The 17,441-nt window shown below is 40.5% G+C and overlaps 1 protein-coding gene across 1 annotated transcript in view; it reads right to left on the bottom strand.

Moving 5' to 3' along the window:
- Positions 1-17,441, bottom strand: part of Zmym2 (zinc finger MYM-type containing 2) — a 90,083-nt gene that overhangs the window by 57,020 nt on the left and 15,622 nt on the right. Inside the window, exons 2-3 of the mRNA XM_090342438.1 lie at positions 4,839-5,692; positions 1,422-1,707 (exon numbers count right to left, since the gene is read on the bottom strand). Coding sequence (XP_090198564.1) covers positions 1,422-1,707; positions 4,839-5,692 — 1,140 coding nt within the window. The remainder of the gene's footprint in view (positions 1-1,421; positions 1,708-4,838; positions 5,693-17,441) is intronic.

The raw sequence follows: 17,441 nt of genomic DNA, 5'->3' as shown, positions 1-17,441 counted from the left end.
ACTTACTGACTTAAAATAATCTCACTCTGGGGCCAGGAGTGTATCCTAGTGGTAGAGTGCTTGCCTAGCATATACAAAGCCTTGGATTCAATTCCTCAGTACCATATACACAGAAAACCCTGGAAGTGGTAGTGTGGCTCAAATGGTAGTATACTGGCCTTGAGAAAGCTCAAGGACAGTGTCCAGGCCTTGAATTCAAGCACAGGAATGGAAAAAATAAAATAATATAAAATAAAATATAAGGGGCTGGAAGTATGGCCTACTGGCAGTGTGCTCGCCCAGCATGCACAAAGCCCTGGGTTCAATTACCCAGGACAACATACTCAGAAAAAGCCAGAATTAACGCTGTGGCTCAGGTGGAAGAGCGCTAGCCTTTAGCAAAAAACGTCCAAGTACAGTGCCCAGGCCCTGAGTTCAAGTCCCAGGACTGGCAAAAAATAAAAAAGTAAATTTAAAAAAATAAAAAATATCTCACTCTATAGACAGTGTACAATCTGACCAATTTTAATTAAAGAACCAAATATAAACTGGTTAACACCAATAAATTCTTAGAATAATATACTCACTAGAGAGAATCATGTATGTGTCTAATCATGTATGTCTCAAGTAAGTGGGCCTTTTACAACTTTTAGAATAAGAAAGATATGTACAATATAAATAGTAGTAGTAATAATTAGCAGTAAAGCTTTTGTCTAACCAATGTGAAGCTCCTAAGTCTGACCCCAACATCACAAAAACAAAAGTAATAATGTAAAGAATCATGTATTTCAACAAATTTAAAGATTTCAATGGTAATTACAATAAAAACCAATTACAACTCAGTGGCTCACACTTGTAATCCTAGCTACTCAGAAAGCTGAGATATCAGTCAAGGATGATGAAAAACCAGCCCCGGGAAGAAAGTCTATGAGACTCTTAACTCATAAAAACCTCCAAAATGCTAGAAGTGGAGCTCAAGTGGTAGAATGCTAGCCTTGAGTAAAAAAGTCCAAGGACTGCACAGCACCCATACCCTGAGTTCAGGACTCAGGACCAGCACACACGAGAGGACACACACACACATGCATACACACTAAAACTAATTACAAGGGGCTGGGAGTTTGGCCTAGTGGTAGAGTGCTTGCCTAGCATGCATGAAGTCCCAAGTTCGATTCCTCAGTACCACATACACAGAAAAAGCCAGAAGTGGCTCAAGTGGTAGAGCTCTAGCCTTGAGGAAAGCATAGGTAGCCATATGAATAAGCCATCTGAACTTGGTAAACTTTCAAAGCCATTACAAACTTGGATTTGATTCAAGAATTAAAGTAGCTTATCAATTCTTAAAACATAGTAATTACCTCCAAGACTCTTATTCAAAATGTTCTTACAAATTTTACACCAATATTCAACCACATGGAATTATGCTGAAATGTAAACCTTACTTTTTACACATAACACAGAGTTTCTTTGGAGCAGGCTTATGGGAGAAGGAAGAAAGGCAGGCAGTTGAACAAAAAAGGTGAGCTGATCCTTTTCGTTGATAAGCTGTCTGTCCCTTCTGTAAAGGTTTTTTGCAATTTGCACAAGTAACTTTAACTGGTTTAGTTGGTTGTTGTTGGGCTGAAGGCTGGAAAATTTGTTTAGGAAGTGAGGCCACTGGTGATAAAGAATCCACTCCTGGTTGTTTTTGATTTCGGGGAAATGATGCTGACTGTGAGATCCAAGAATCTTAAAAACAAAATGTACAAGAAAAAGTAATGAAATAGATGTTTAAATATTCTGAAATTTATACTAGAGATTAATTTTTAACTTCCTCCTTTGTAAAAGTTTAAGATGATAAGTAGCAAAGAAGTACTTGAGTTTAAGGTAGAAACTTCTGGCTCTCCTTAACCATGTATTATAGTCTTACTTTCTTAACAGAGCTTGTATGTCAGTACTAGGACTTAAACTCTGGGTCATGTTCTGGCTTAGCCTTTTCATTCACAGCTGATGAGGCACCATCTGAACTATGCCTCCACTCTCCTATTGCTGCTTTTTGATGGTTACTGAAAAAAAAAACAGTCTCTTGCATTTGTCTGCCAGGCTTGGCTTTGAACTGAGATACTCAGATCTTAGCAACCTGAATAGCTAAAGAGTATAGACATGAGCCACTATCACCCAAGAAAGAACACAGGTTTTAAGTGTCTCAAAACAAAAGTAAGTATGTGAGGTAATGCATGTCAATTAGCTCAATTTAGCCATTCCACAATTTACACATATTTCCAAATATATTTCATACATGCAAAAAAAGGAGGGAGGGGGGAACTGCGCCAGTGGCTCATGCCTGTAATCCTAGCTATTCAGATGGTGAGCAGCCAGGACAGGAAAGTCTGTGACACTCTTATATCCAATTAATCACCAGAAGACAGGAAGTAGTGCTGTGGTTCAAAATGGTAGAGCACTAGCCTTGAGCAAAAAGAGATCATGGATAAGACACCCAGGCCCAAGCCCCATGACCAACAAAAATGAATGAATGAGACCTGGTGGTAGCATGCTTGCCTAGCGTGCAGTAAGACACAGGTTCGATTCCTCAGTACCACATACATAGAAAATAGCCAGAAGTGGTGCTGTGGCTCAAGTGGTAGTGTTCTAGCCTAGAGAAAGCCCAAGGACAGTGCTCAGGTCCTAAGCTCAAGGCCCAGGACTGGCAAAAAAAAAGAATGAATCAATGAATGGTAGCTGGACACAGTAGCTCACACCTGTAATCCTAGTTTCTCCGGAGGCTAAGATCTAAGGATCTAGGTTTTTCAGTTAACCTGGGCAGGAAAATCCATGAGACTTGACTTTTATACCCATTAACTACCCAAAAGCCAGAAATCTAACTGTGGCCTATGTTAGAGTGCTAGATGAACAAAAAAAGCTCAGACAGTGGCAGGCCCTGAGTTCAAGCCCCAAGAGCAGTACATACCCAAAAAATAAGACTCATAATCTACAGCCACCATTTGTAAGACTGTGATGCTAAACTAAGTGCTTCACTCCTATCTAAACTACAAATTGTACCCCAACTCATAGTAAACATTAAATAATATAATGTATTTAATAAGCATAGTGAGTAGTATATAGGAAACATTTTAAAAAACTGTTTACTAGTTACTAGTTAGGAAGTACTCATATTTATAGAATATTTCATTAAGCAATGAAGACAAATATTAATATGAAATTACAATAAAATCTTCACTAAGGGCAGGAGATTGGCCTACTGGTAAGAGTGCTTGCCTAGCATGCATGAAGACCAGGGTTCATTTCCTCAGTGCTGCTGTGGCTGAAGTGGCAGAGCTCTACCCTTGAGAAAGCACAAGGACCCTGAGTTCAAGCCCTGAGACTAGTGGGGAAAAAAGGGAGGATAGAGGTGGGGAGGGAAGAGAATGGCCTAGTACTAAAGTGTTTGCCTAGCATGCAGGAAGCCCTGGGTTCAATCCTTCAGTACCCCATACACAGAAAAAGCCGGCAGTGGTGCTGTGACTCAAGTGGTAGAGCACTAGCCTTGAGGAAAGCCCAAGGACAGTGCCCAGGCCCTGAGTTCAAGCTTGAGGGCAGGGAGAATTTTTGGACTATACCACGTCTGAAACAAAATAGATACAATTATTTCCAAACAACTTTTTTTGTTGGTTCTAGGATCTGAACTTGGTTGGGGCCTGGATGATGTCTCTGAGCTATTTTGCTCAAGGCTAGTGCTCGAGCACTTTGGGCCACAGCTCCACTCCTGGTTTTTAGGTAGTTTTAGGTGGAAATAAAGAATGTCACATGGGCTGGGAGCATAGCCTACTGGTAGAGTGCTCACCCAGCACGCACAAAACGCTGGGTTAAACTCCTTGGTACCACATACACAGAAAAAACTAGAAGTGGTGCTGAGAAAAAAGTGTCCAAGGACAGTGCCTAGGCCCTGAGTTCAAGCCCCAGGACTGGCCAAAAAGTGTCAAAGACTTTCCTGCCGAGACTGGCTTTGAACAGTAATTCTCTAATGTCAGCCTCCTTTCCAGGGCTGGAAATATGTTATAATGGTATAGTACTTACCTGGTATGAAGCTCTGAATTTGGTTCCTTAGTACTACATAAACAGAAACAGTCAGCCTGGTGCAGTGGCTCATCCCTGTAATCTTAGCTGCTCAGGAGGCTGAGATCTGAGGATTACAATTTAAAGCCAGCCCAGGCACTAACACTAAGGAACATGAGATTCTTATCTCCCATTACCCCTAGAAAACAGGAAGTGGGGCTGAGGGTAGTAAGGTAACCTTAAGCTGAAGAGCTCAGGGACAGTGCCCAGGCTCAGAGGTAGGGCAGTAGCCTTCAGCGGTAGAGCTCAGGGACAGTACCCAGACCTAGTTCAAGTCCCATAATCCATATAAACACAAAAAAAGATTCCTACATGAGGAACAGGAAATGTTTCTCATCTTCTATTTCTCCCTACTTATACTAAAGAAAATTCTTGCTAAACTTGCAAAAAAGAAATGGTAGTATTATATAAACACCTAAAGAAAACAAATCAAATTGCTATATATCATACAACTGTTAAAAGTGCTAATCTTTACATTTTCTAATTTACAAAGTAAAATAGTAAAAATATATTAGCAAAAAGTAGCAGATGACAAATAAAATACCATAGATGCAAAATATTTTTGAACCTCATAAATAACTTTGTGATATATTTACTAGTCCATATCCATTAAAATCCTATTCATTAAAATTTCAATGGAAATTAAAAGTCAATGGAATTAACATACTTTATATGAAGAAACTAAACACTAACAGCATCAATTACTACAATGAAAACAGAATCAGCTATAAGCTTAAAATAATTGAGAGAACATTACTATTGCTTACCAGGATTATGATGAGAGGCAGATTCTCCATTCTGAAATACATCTCCTGTCACATTCATTCTACCAGGATTAAAAGGTCCTACTCCAGTCTTGGTCTGGGAAGTTAAAGATGGGGTGTATGTTTGTATATTAACACCAAAATTACTTGACTGCAGTCCATTAGAGACATCTCCCAAGTTGGTATTCTGCAGTGATGTTACATGTGTAATCATTAAGTTCATATCTCTCCCATCAGTATTTTCTAAATGCCCATCACTCACAGAGCTTACACCTGTTTCTAAAGTTGTGACATTAGCAATCTGAATTTCAGAGTCTGGTTCTGTGGTGATGCCACTGTTACCTATCCCTGCATTTATCTTACTTCTTGAAAAACTAGAAGTAGAGAAATCCACATCATGGTTTCTGTTTTTAGTATCAGAAGGTCTCCTTTCAATAAAATTGGAGGAATTTTTCTCTTGACCTTGATTTGTTTCCATGTCCTCTTCATCATCAATGACAATTGTTTCACTTACACTTCCCTTCTGAGAAGTCAACTCTTTTGAAGAAGGAACAATTTTAGGATCATTTCCATGTAGTTCTTCATTTTTTGATGGTGTAAATGTTACGGTTCTTTGATCAGCAACCACTGGAGTGGAAGGTTGGGGAGGCTGCACAGGTTCAATGAAAACAACATCATCATCATCTTCTACTGAGTTCTGAAACTTAGTAGATCTAGACACTAAAGGATTCGATGAGCCACTAAATGAACTTCCTACATTTGTGAGACTAGTTGCCATGGTTGTACTTCCTAATAAAACAGGAGATGGATCAGTCAATTCTATTGTTCCTACTGAACTTGTGTCCATGCCAAAGAACCTGACAGAGAAATGGAAAGAATAAAATTATCAGTATGTGATTTCATTTTCTTTGTATTAAAAATTAATGAGTGTAATGACATCCTTAAGATTTTCAAATCAATCATTTACATGGTTTAAAAGTTAACAGGATAACAAGGAAAATAAATATCTAATTTTCAGTAGTTATGTACAATACAGTAACCCCCCACATTCTTTAAGGGGTACACAACTGATTCTAAAATTTTAACACTTAAAACAGATAAACCCAACACATTTTCAACAGAAAAGTAACCAAAAACCAACAAGATAATCCCTATTATAATATACATGCATCCCACACAGCCACTAAATTAAACAAAACATCACGCAACTCCCAATTTTGATCACCTAATTTTTTTCTCTTAAATTCCTTTATTATCTAGCCCCCTTCTAACTCCCTGATTAACTCTTCCTCAAAACATAATTCTGGGGCTGGGAGTTTGGCCTAGTGGTAGAGAGCTTGCCTAGCAGGCACAAAGACCCAGGTTCGATTCCTCAGTACCACATACATAGAAAAAAGCCGGAAATGGTGCTGAGGCTCAAGTGGTAGAGCTCTAACCTTGAGAAAGTCCAAGGACAGTGCTCAGGCCCTGAGCTCAAGCCCAGGACTGGCAAAAAACAAAACAAAACAAAAAACATAATTCCGTGTGTGTGTGTGTGTGTGTGTGTGTACATATGTCAGTGAACCCTAAACCTAGTCACCCACAAGATATCCTTATAAGAGAGCTAGAAGATTACAGGGCAAAAAGGAGGCAGCAATGCACTGAAGAGGCATTAAGATTGCCATGACAAGGAGGGGCACCATGGCTTCGCTATCTGCTCAGGAGACTGAGATCTGAGGATTGTGGTTCAAAGGCCAGCCAAGGCAGTAAAGGCCCCGAGGCTCTTATCTCCAATTAACCTCTAGAAAATTAGAAGTAGCACTATAGCCAAGGGGTAGAGTGGTAGCCTTAAGCTGAAAAGCTCAGGGACAGTAGACAGGCCCTGGGGTAGGGCGGAAGCCTTGAGCGGAAGAGCTCAGGTACAACACCCAGGCTCAGAGTCCAAGCCCCATGACCAACCAAAAAAAAAGTAAGAGGGGTCGGGAGTTTGGCCTAGCAAAGAGTGCTTGCCTAGCATGCACAAAGACCCAGGTTCGATTCCTTGGTACCACATACACAAAAAAGCTGGAAGTGGTGCTGTGCTCAAGTGTTAGAGCTCTAGCCTTGAGAAAATCCAAGGACAGTGCTCAGGCCCTGGCAAAAAAAAGACTGCAATGACACAATCAGGAAAGAAAAATCACCAGAATGTAAAAGCAATAGAGATTCTTCCCCCAAAGACTCTAAGAAGAGTGGTAGTCTTGATATTCTAATTTGATTACAACGAAACTGATTTCAAACCTCTAACTTCCAAAATTGAGAGAACAAATTTGTATTGTTTCAGCCACCGAGATTGTGCTTGGTTGTTGGAGAAAGCTCAAAGAACTCACTTCCTAGTTAAATCTCCAAATAAACCTTAATATTACATTGTTTCACCAGCACGGTGGCTCATGCCTGTAATCCTAGCTACTAAGGAGGCTTAGATCTGAGGATCAAGGTTCAAAGCCAGCCCAGGCACAAAAGGACCTGAGACTCTTGTCTCCAGTTAACCTCTAGAAAACAGGAAGTGGGACTTGGATCAAAGGGTAGGATGGTAGCCTTGAGCTGAAGAGCTCAGGGACCATGAGCCCATGACTTCAAGTCCTTGGACACATACACACACACACTATATATATTTTTTTCCTATGTTAATGATTAATAACTTGGAGCTTAATTCAGGTTAATCCTAGTTCCTCGTGAGTCTGTAAACCAGAGGATCAAAGTCGAAAGAGAGCCCAGACAAGAGCTCATGAGTTTCCATCTCCAATATATCCATCAAAAAGACAAACTAGGGTAAACAAAGGCAGCAGTGATACTCACTAGATACTGCGTTAAAAATGTACTATACAACATGTGGGTAGAAACAGGAGGAAAAAACTGGGAAACACAGAGGGAAAGAGTGTGTGATACTGTACAAAAGTAAATATACTCATTACCTGATTTATGTAATTGTAACAACTTTATCGTAATTATATTAAAAAACCAAACCGGTAGTGTGGCTCATGTTGGAAAAACAAGTGAAAGATGAAGCAAGCCAAGCAAGCTAGAAGCCCTGAATTCAAAGCCCAGTACCAGACCAAAAATAAAGAATAAAGAATTAAGCAGGGTGCTGGGGCTCACGCCTGTAATCCTAGCTACTTGGGAAGATGAGATCTGAAGATCATAATTCAAAGCCAATCCAGGCACTAAAGTTCGTAAGACTCTTATCTCCAATTAACTACAGAAAACTGGAAGTGGCTCTGTGGTTCAAGGGGTAGAGCGGTAGCCTTAAGCTGAAGAGCTAAAGGATAGTGCCCAGGCCCAGAGTTCAAATCCCACCAACAACAAAAAAAAGAATTAGGTATAGAAATGCTAGATAATTACTCAAGTTACAATTAGGATGAATGCCCAGATTTCTAACCTCCAAAGTCTTAACTCATCATCACCTCCCTATATTCAACTAATATCTTCTGAACACCTAATATTACTACTACTACTACGCAGAAGCCAGAGAGAGAGCAGAGTTAAAAAATAATTTCTAACTTAGGCTTGGTATCACATATATGTAATACCAGACCACGATAGAATAGTGAATTTGGAGCTAGTCTGGTCTGGTCCTATACCAAAACAACAAAAAGTAAAAAAGAAAATAATTTATAGTGTAAGGTTTTTTTGTTGCTGTTATGCTAGTACTGGAACGTTGACTCAAGACCTTAGCTCTGAACACGGCTTTTTCAATACAGCCCAAGTACTTGACCACTTGAGACACAATTCTACTTCCAGTGCTTGGTATTTTATTAGAGATGATAGTCTTAGGAACTTTTCTGCGTAGGATGGCTTCAAACAAAAAAGATTTTCTGGCAATGAACGTAGCCTAGTGATAGAGTGCTCGACTAGCATGCAGCAAGCCCTGGATTCAAGTCCCTGGAACCAAATACACAGAAAAAGCCAGAAGTGTCACTGTAGCTCAACTGGCAGTGTGCTAGCCTTGAGCAAAAGTGTGCAAGGACAGTGCCCAGGCTCTGAGTTCAAGCACCAGGACTGGCCAAAAAAAAATAATAAAAAAAAAAAAAACAGTCTTAAAACAATATAAAGGTAAGTGAAAGAGAGAGTAGTATAGGATTTATCAGGACACTTTGTGTACATTAATGGAAATGTCACAATAAAATTCCCCTTATATACTAACTTTAAAATACATACACACAATTGGGCCTCTTGACCAACTGACCAGAACTGAAGACCCAGAAATGAACCTGTAGTCCTATGGCTACCTAATCTTTGATAAGGGAGCCACAAAAATAGGATCGAAGAAAGACAATCTCTTCAACCAGTGGTGCTGGCAGACTTGGCTATACAAGTGTAGAAAACTGAAGTTAGAACCTTATATATCAACCTGCCCCAGACTCAATTCGAAATGGATGAAAGATCTCGAGGTTACAGGAGATACCCTGAAAATTTTTCAGCAAGGAAAAGAGGAAACACTAAGGCTCCTTGGCAAAGGTTAAAACTTTAATAAAGACCCAGAAATACAACAAATCGAAGAAACCTGGATAAATGGGACTGCATTAAACTGCAGAACTCCTTCATAAAAAAGAACATAGCTAGCAAGATAAATAGATTGAGAAAAGATCTTCACTAGCCATACAACAGACAAGGTCCTCATAAAATTAAATCCCCCCACCCAAAAAGAAAAAAAAAGCCCTCAAAGAAACAACCACCCCATTAATAAGTGAGCTTGGAGACTTCTGTGAAGAGAAAATAAGGATGGTCAATAGACATGTAAAGAAATGTTCAACATCTCTGGCCATAACAGAAATGCAAATCAGGGCTGGGAATGTGGTTTAGTGAAAGAGTTCTTGCCTGGCATGCATGAAGCCTTCAGTTCAATTCCCCAGACCACAGACACAAAAAAGGCAGTAAGTGGCATTGTGGCTCAATTGGTAGAGTGCTAGCCTTGAGCAAAAGAAGCTGAGGGACAGTACCCAGGCCCTGAGTTCAAGCCCAGGACTGGCAAAAAAAAAAAAAAAAAAGGCAAATCAAAACAACATTGAGATTCCACTTTACCCCAGCAGAGTTCTTCATAACACATGTAAGATTTCATTCTAACAGATGCTGGCAAATATGTGGCCAAAAGGGGAAACTCTACTATACTGTTGGTTAGAGTATAAACTTGTTCAACCACTCTGGAAAGCACTCTCTAAAGACTAAATAGAGCTCCCTCCCCAGCAATCCTACTCCTGGCCCTTACCCAAATAACCATAAACAAGGCCATACTAAAGCTACCAGCACAACCATATTAATTGCAGCATTATTTACTACAGCTAAGATATGGAACCAACCCAGATGCCCCTCAGTAGATGGATGGATCAAGAAGATGTGGTATATTATACACAACGGAGTTCTAGCCTTCCATTAGAAAGAATGACACTGCCCCACCATTCGTAAAGAAATGGAAAGACCTGGAAAAATTTTTATTAAGTGAAGAAAGTCAGGACTAAAGAAAAGCTTACATCACTTCCCTCACATGCAAGAACTAGAATATGTCCATGGCATTCTTAATGGGATCAAAATAGACCAATTGCTAAGTGCATAGGACTATATATAATGAAAGAAACGTATCAAAATAAACTCCATGAATTGGAAACAAGAGGTCCTTATTATGCTCTGTATGCAATTATTTCTTTTTTGTTTGTTTGTTTTAGTTTTCTGTAGCCTTTTGTCTTGTATATAAGTAAGTTTATCTGATCCATGGACTGGTAAGGGAATCACGGAAACAACAGGATGAACTAATGCAACAATGAACTACACAACTATGTTGGAAATGAACTATATAACTTAGGGGAGAGGGAAGTAGGTAGGGTTAAACAAGAGAAAAATGAGGAAAGGAGTAACAGTATTTAAAAAGAAATGAGTAGGGGCCAGGAGCATGGCCTAGTGCTGGAGTGCTTGCTAGCATGCACAAAGCCCTGGGTTTGATTCCTCAGTTCCACATACACATACACAGTGGTGATGTGGCTTAAGAAAACCCAAGGATATTCGAGATGGCTCATGCCTGTAATCCTAGCTACTCAGGAGGCAGAGATCTGAGGATCAAGGTTCAAAGCCAGCCCAGACACAAAAGGACCTGAGACTCTTATCTCCAATTAACTACTATAAAACAAAGTGGCACTGTTGCTCAAGGGATAGGGTGGTAGGCTTAAGCTGAAGAGCTCAGGGACAGTGCCCCGGCCCAGAATAGAAGCCCCACAACCCACCAAAAAAAAAAAAAAAAAAAAAAAAAGCAGAATGGTAACAGACTGAATAGTCTGTTGATCTCACAGAACAATTATTTGAGGAAATGACACACTGAAACCTGAAATGGCAAGAGATGAGAGAAAAATGGGAAAACAAAAACAAAGATCTTCAGTAACTTTGAGCAGATCATTACCACCCCCCAGGGGACCTGTGTTGAAGGTTTCCTCTCCTCTACAGTGAGGTAGTGGAACCACCTTTAGGACAAAGGGCTTAGTAGGAGGAAGTTAAGTCATGTGGTGCATTTCTGAGAAAGCCCCTCCTCTCTATTCACTTTTGAGTGAGTCTGCTCTGCTCAAACTTCTAACCTTGGCCTCTAACCTTGGCAATAAGCCAACCAACATGAATTGAAGTCTACAAAATTTAGAGGCAAAATAAATGACCTTTTTATTTTTCTTTTTATTTTTGTGTTTATATGCTGGTACTGGGGTTTGAAATCAAGATTGAGAGTTATCCTTTGGCCTTTTATTTCTACTTCTGGCTTTTTTCATGAGTGAGGATAAGAGTCTCATGGAGTCAGATGGGGATGGCTCACACTTGTAATCCTAGCTACTGAGGAGACTAACATCTGAGGATCACAGTTCAAAGCCAGCCCGGGCACTAAAAAGTCCATGAAAATTTGATCTCCAATTAACCACCAGAACACCAGAAATGGCACTGTGACTCAAGGGGTAGGATGGTAGCCTGGAGCTGAAGAGCTCAGGGGCAACGTCCAGGCCCAGAGATCAAGTCCCACAACAGAAAAAAAAAAAAAAAAAAAAGTCTCATGGGTCGGGGAGAAGGGGTAAGAAAAACATAGGAAGGGGGTATAAGGAGTATCAATGTTCAAGAAGTAATGTACCCACTACTAACAAATGTAACTATGACCATTCTCTACATCACCCCAGCGATAAATTGAGTTGCCTAGGCTTGCTCTGGAAACCAATCCTCCAATCTCAGCCTCCACAGTAGCTAGAATTACAAGTATAAACCACCAACACCTGGCTTTGCCACCTTTTCATTTGTTTCATGTATTTGTTATAGTTGTAAAGGCTGAAAAAAATACAAGAATAAAACCAATTATGACTGAAACAAAGAAAGGACAAGAAAGGAAGACAATATAGACAAAAACTGACATAAACACAAACAAGCTGGTTCATTCATTAAGCATGTTTACAACATGTAAAAAATGTTTTAAGTACCTGAAAAAAATTGTTTAATACAAGTACAGTTAATATTATGAGCCAAATATTCGTATCAGCTGATTATAGCAAACCTGTGAAGTAGAATTATTCCTACTACACAAATTTTAAAAAATCTTTAAAATATTTAATTAAATCTTAAACAATAATACAACTTTTTAATTAGTAAAAAAAAAAAAAAAAAAAAACATTTAATTCAATAACCAAACCAAGGACTGCTGGCTAATACCTATAATCCTACAGACTCAGAAGACTGACATCCAGAGGAACTTGACTCAAATCCAGCCTGAGCAGATAAGTGTGCTAGATTCCATCTACAAATAAACAGTGAAAAACAAGGTTGGAGGTATGGCTCAAGTAGAGCAAATAAGCAAGTCAAGCAAGTCAAGCAAGTCAAGCAAGCCAAGCAAGCCAAGCAAGCTATAAGGCCAAGTTCAAAAACTTGCATCACAAAATAATAATAAGCCTGACTCGGTGGCTCATGCCAATGATCCTAACTACTCAGGAGGCTGAGATCTGAGGATTAAGGTTCAAAACCAGCCCAGGCACAAAAGGACCAGAGTCTCTTAGTTCCAATTAACCTCTAGAAAACAGGAAGTTGGGCTTGGCTCAAGGGTAGGGTGGTATGAGCTGAAGAGCTCAGGAACAGCACCCAGGCCAGTCAAGCCCCATGACCCACAAAAAAAAAAAAAAAAAATATATATATATATATATATATAATACTAATTTTTTAATACACAAACTACAAAAACTTTAAAGGAAGAAGTGTCAAGCAGAAATAGACTCCAGTCCTAAGGCTTGAACTCAGGGCCTGGGCACTGTACCTGAGCTTTTTTGATCCAAGCTAGTATTCTCTAACCACTTGACCCTCAGTTCTACTTCCAGCCTTTTTCTAGCCGGCTAACATTGAACAGCTACTGTCAGATCTCAACCTCCTGAATAGCTAAGATAACATGTGTGATACACTATTATCCTAGCTATTTTCTTAAAAATAGCTAGAGATTTTCTTTAAAAATAAGGCATATTTGGGGATATAAGCTTATAGCCCCAGCATTTGTAAAGCTAAGGAGGATGGAGAGGCCAAAGCCGTTGTGGGCTTTAAAGCAAGAGTGTATTAATAATAACACTTGCCTAACAAGTACAAAACCTTGAGTTTGCACTCCAGCATGGCAGTGGATCCAATTAACTTCCAAAAGTCTGGAAGTGGAGCTGGGCTCCAATGGTAGAGTTCTGAGCAAAGAGTTAACCTAAAAGACTCCCAGTACATACCCACAGTCCTGGCACAAAAATAAATAAGCAAAATATAAGATATTGAAATATTAGTTGATATTGACTTGTTGTAAAACAGGAACCTGATCAACACAACTTTTCAGAAAAATGAGGCTACAGTTCAGCTTAAATCTACTGGTGTTATAAAATGTGTAGACGTTTTAATGGGTAAGTTCTCTGGATCCTTTTGGATTTTTCAGCATATTTAGAAACAGAAGAAAACAATGAAAAGCTAGAACAATAACATTTCCCTTTGGTTGACTATTAGATGTCAATCCAGTATCCTAAGAACATGGAAAGTAGGTCTTTCCTCAAGACACTGTTTTCTACTTCTCTATTTCTATTTCTCAAAACAAAATAACCATCAGATGAATGGATACAGAAAATGTGGTAAATATACACAATGGAATTCTACATAGCCAACAGACAAGATAAAATAATGGCATTTGCAGGGAAGTGGATGAATCTAGAGCAAATCATGTTGAGTGAGACAAGTCAAGACCTAAGGATCAAAAGACGCATGGTATCCTTAATATGCAGTTATTAAATCCAAAGAGTACAAGAGCGAGGACTCAATAACTGCATACCCAAAGCTATGGACATGGTAATGGAAATACAAACATTAACTATATAGACATAAAAACCTATGACTCTATAGACATAATGTTTTATTTCATAAATTAATGTTTCTATGACATACAAACCCTTAGCCTAATTGTAATTAAGTTCTAAATACTAAGTCCCAGTGATTGTAAATAGATTCCCTCCTTGAACACTTGTTTGTTAAACTTGTCATTTAAAATATGATGTAAAAAATCAATGTTAATAAATTCTTTAATAAAAAAAAATAACCATAACAGAGAAGTATAGATACTGGGTCTAACTGGCACCATCTTGGCATCTTGGTGGATGAAGTTATAATCCCACCCCTATGTGATAGGCATGCCTGAATTCCTAGAGGAATTCAGACGTGGACATTAGGTTACTGAACCTGCTGGACTTGTACCATGAACTCACAAGACTTTGAACTCTGAAACTCCCTGTGGCCCTGCCCCTAATCATCACCCTCTAAGTCCCAGCACAGCCGTGCTAGGCTAGCACTCTACCACTCTACTACTGGGCCAAACTCCCAGCCCAACACTCTGGTTGTTTTAACTGGCTTTTCCCTCCTTTACTTGCTCTTTTTACTCCTACATCTCCCTCCCACTTCTGCTAACTGGGGATAGTAAAAATATAAATGTCACTGTAAATTTTCTCTCCTTTCTTTGCCTACAACATACTTAGACATATCCTACCTAAAACATAAATCTTAAAACTTTCTTGGCCAGGAATTTGACCTAGTGGTAGAGTGTTTTCCTATCATGCACAAAGACCTAGGTTCAATCCTCAGTACCACATATATAGAAAAAAGCCAGAAGTGGTGCTGTGGCTCTAGTCTTACAGCTCTCGCCTTGAGAAAGCCCAAGAACAGTGCTCAGGCCCTAGGTTCAAGCCCCAGGACTGGCAAAAAAACAAAAAAACTTTCTTAAACCACCTTCCTAGCTGGGTGTAATGAGTCAAACCAGCAATCTAGCACTCATGACTAATGGGTGGGATGGTAAAGAGTAGGCCTAACTTTGGGGGAGGCGGGGAAAGCTGGGCGCAGTGGCTACGCCTGTAATCCTATCTACTCAGGAGGCTGAGATTTGAGGATCCTGGTTCAAAGCCAGCCCAGGTACTAAAGTCCAAGAGACTCTTATCTCCAATTAATCACTAGAAAACCAGAAGTAGGGCTGTGGCTCAAGGACTCCGGTGGTAGTCTTGAGCTGGAGAGCTTAGTTACACACCCAGGCCCAGGGTAGGGCAGTAGCCTTGAGCTGAAGAGCTCAGGGATAGCACCCAGTTCAAGCCTCATGACTCACAAAACAAGAAGAGATGGGAAAGAAAGAAAGAAAGAAAGAAAGAAAGAAAGAAAGAAAGAAAGAAAGAAAGAAAGAAAGAAAGAAAGGAAGGAAGGAAGGAAGGAAGGAAGGAAGGAAGGAAGGAAGGAAGGAAGGAAGGAAGGAAGGAAGGAAAGAAAGGAAGGAAGGAAGGAAGGAAGAAAGACCACAGCTGGGTGCAGTGGTTCACACCTGTAATCCTAGCTACTCAGGCGGCTGAAATCTGAGGAATGACGCTCAAAACCAGCCAGGGTAGGAAAAGTCCCTAAGACTTTTATCTCCAATTAATTATCGGGGGGGGGGGGGGGGGGGCGGGGGGAGCTAGAAATGAGCCAGGGGTGATGGCTCATGCCTGTAAACCTAGCTACTCAGGAGGCTGAGATCTGAGGATCAAAGTTCAAAGCCAGCCCAGGCACTAATGTCCCTGAGACTCTGACCTCCAATTAACCAGCAAACAGGAAATGGGGCTGTGGCTCCAGAGGTAGGGCGGGAGCCTTCAGCTGAAGATCTCCAAGTACAGGGCCCAGGCCCAGATTCAAGCAACAACAGACCCACCCCCCCCCCCAAAAAAAAAAGAAAGAAACCACATTCAATTAAAAGTCAGACCAGGGGAGAGACTCCAAATGGAACCACATTAAATAAAGTTTCTGCACAGTGAAGGACATAATTAAGAAATTAGAAAGACAACCAACAACTGGAAGTGATGTGCTCTGGCTCAAGTGGTAGAGCACTAGCCTTGAGCTGGAGAGCTCAGGGACAACAAGCGTCTAGGCCCAGAGTTCAAGTCCCATGAGCAACCAAAAAAAAAGGAAGAAAACCTGCTAGAAATACAGTCAACAAACCAGGAGCTAGTAGGGCACACCTCTGTTGGGGACCAAGTAACACCATGTCTAATAACTTTCTGCTGAGACCTGTAGTAGGGGAAAACACGTGGATCTCTTTGTCCTGCCCACCTGTTGTGCTGATAGGTTATGGCACCGAATATAAGGAGGAGAGATCTGAGGAATAGATTTTCCTACCTTGATGAAACTGTGTGGAGTCTCTGTTCGTGCCCTGGGGTAAGAAGGCTGAGTACGGGAGGTCAGTGGGCCCTCTCCTCTCATGGCTTGGCCTGGTCGGGGTGTGTTTTTCCCCATCCCTCCTACTAGTCGAGAGGGACCGGGGACGAAGGACCCCGACACACCTATAAGCCTAGCTACTCAGGAGACTGATATCTGAGGATTGCAGTTCAAAGTCAGCTCAGGACAAAAGTCCATTCATGAGACTCTCTAATTAACCACCAGAAAACCAGAAATGGCACCATGGCTCAGAGATTCAAGTGGCAGAGTGCTAGCCTTGAGCTGAAGTGCTCAGGGACAGTGCCCAGGCCCAGAGTTCAAGCCTCACACCCAACAGGAGGGCTGGGAGGGAGAGAGGGAGGGAGAGAGAGAGGGAAGGAGGGATCTTTATCAACAACACAAGACAAAAGCCTACTATCCAATATATACAAGGAACTTAAAGAACTAATCCCTCCCAAATTTAATAAACCAGTCACTAAATGAGCAAGAGAGCTTAGAAGAAACTTCTCAGAAGAGGTTAAGAATGGCAAAGAAACAAATGAGGAAATGCTCATCATCCCTGGTCATAAAGGAAATGCAAATCAAAACAACCCACTTAGATCAGCCATTATTTTGAATTCTAACCAAAAATGCTGACAGGGATGTGGGAGGAAAGGAACCCCACTGCATTGCTGCTGGAAATATAACCTAATACAACCACTCTGGAAAGCAGTCTGTAGGTTCCTCAAAAAACAGAACAACAACAAAACAAAAACCAGCCATACCAGTCCTTGGCTTCCCCGCCCCCCCAGCATTATGAACCCAGGACACCTGTACATACATGTTCACTGCCACACAATTCACAATAGCCAAGATGTAGAAACAACCCAGATGCCCCACAATGGTACCTGTGTACAATGGAATTTTACACAGCCA

The sequence above is a fragment of the Megascapheus bottae genome, chromosome 11, assembly GCF_031878675.1.
Source record: "Megascapheus bottae isolate mThoBot1 chromosome 11, mThoBot2.hap1, whole genome shotgun sequence".
Taxonomy (NCBI): domain Eukaryota; kingdom Metazoa; phylum Chordata; class Mammalia; order Rodentia; family Geomyidae; genus Megascapheus; species Megascapheus bottae.
The sequence above is the reverse complement of the archived record's forward strand: the minus strand, read 5'-3'. Positions and strand labels throughout refer to the sequence as shown.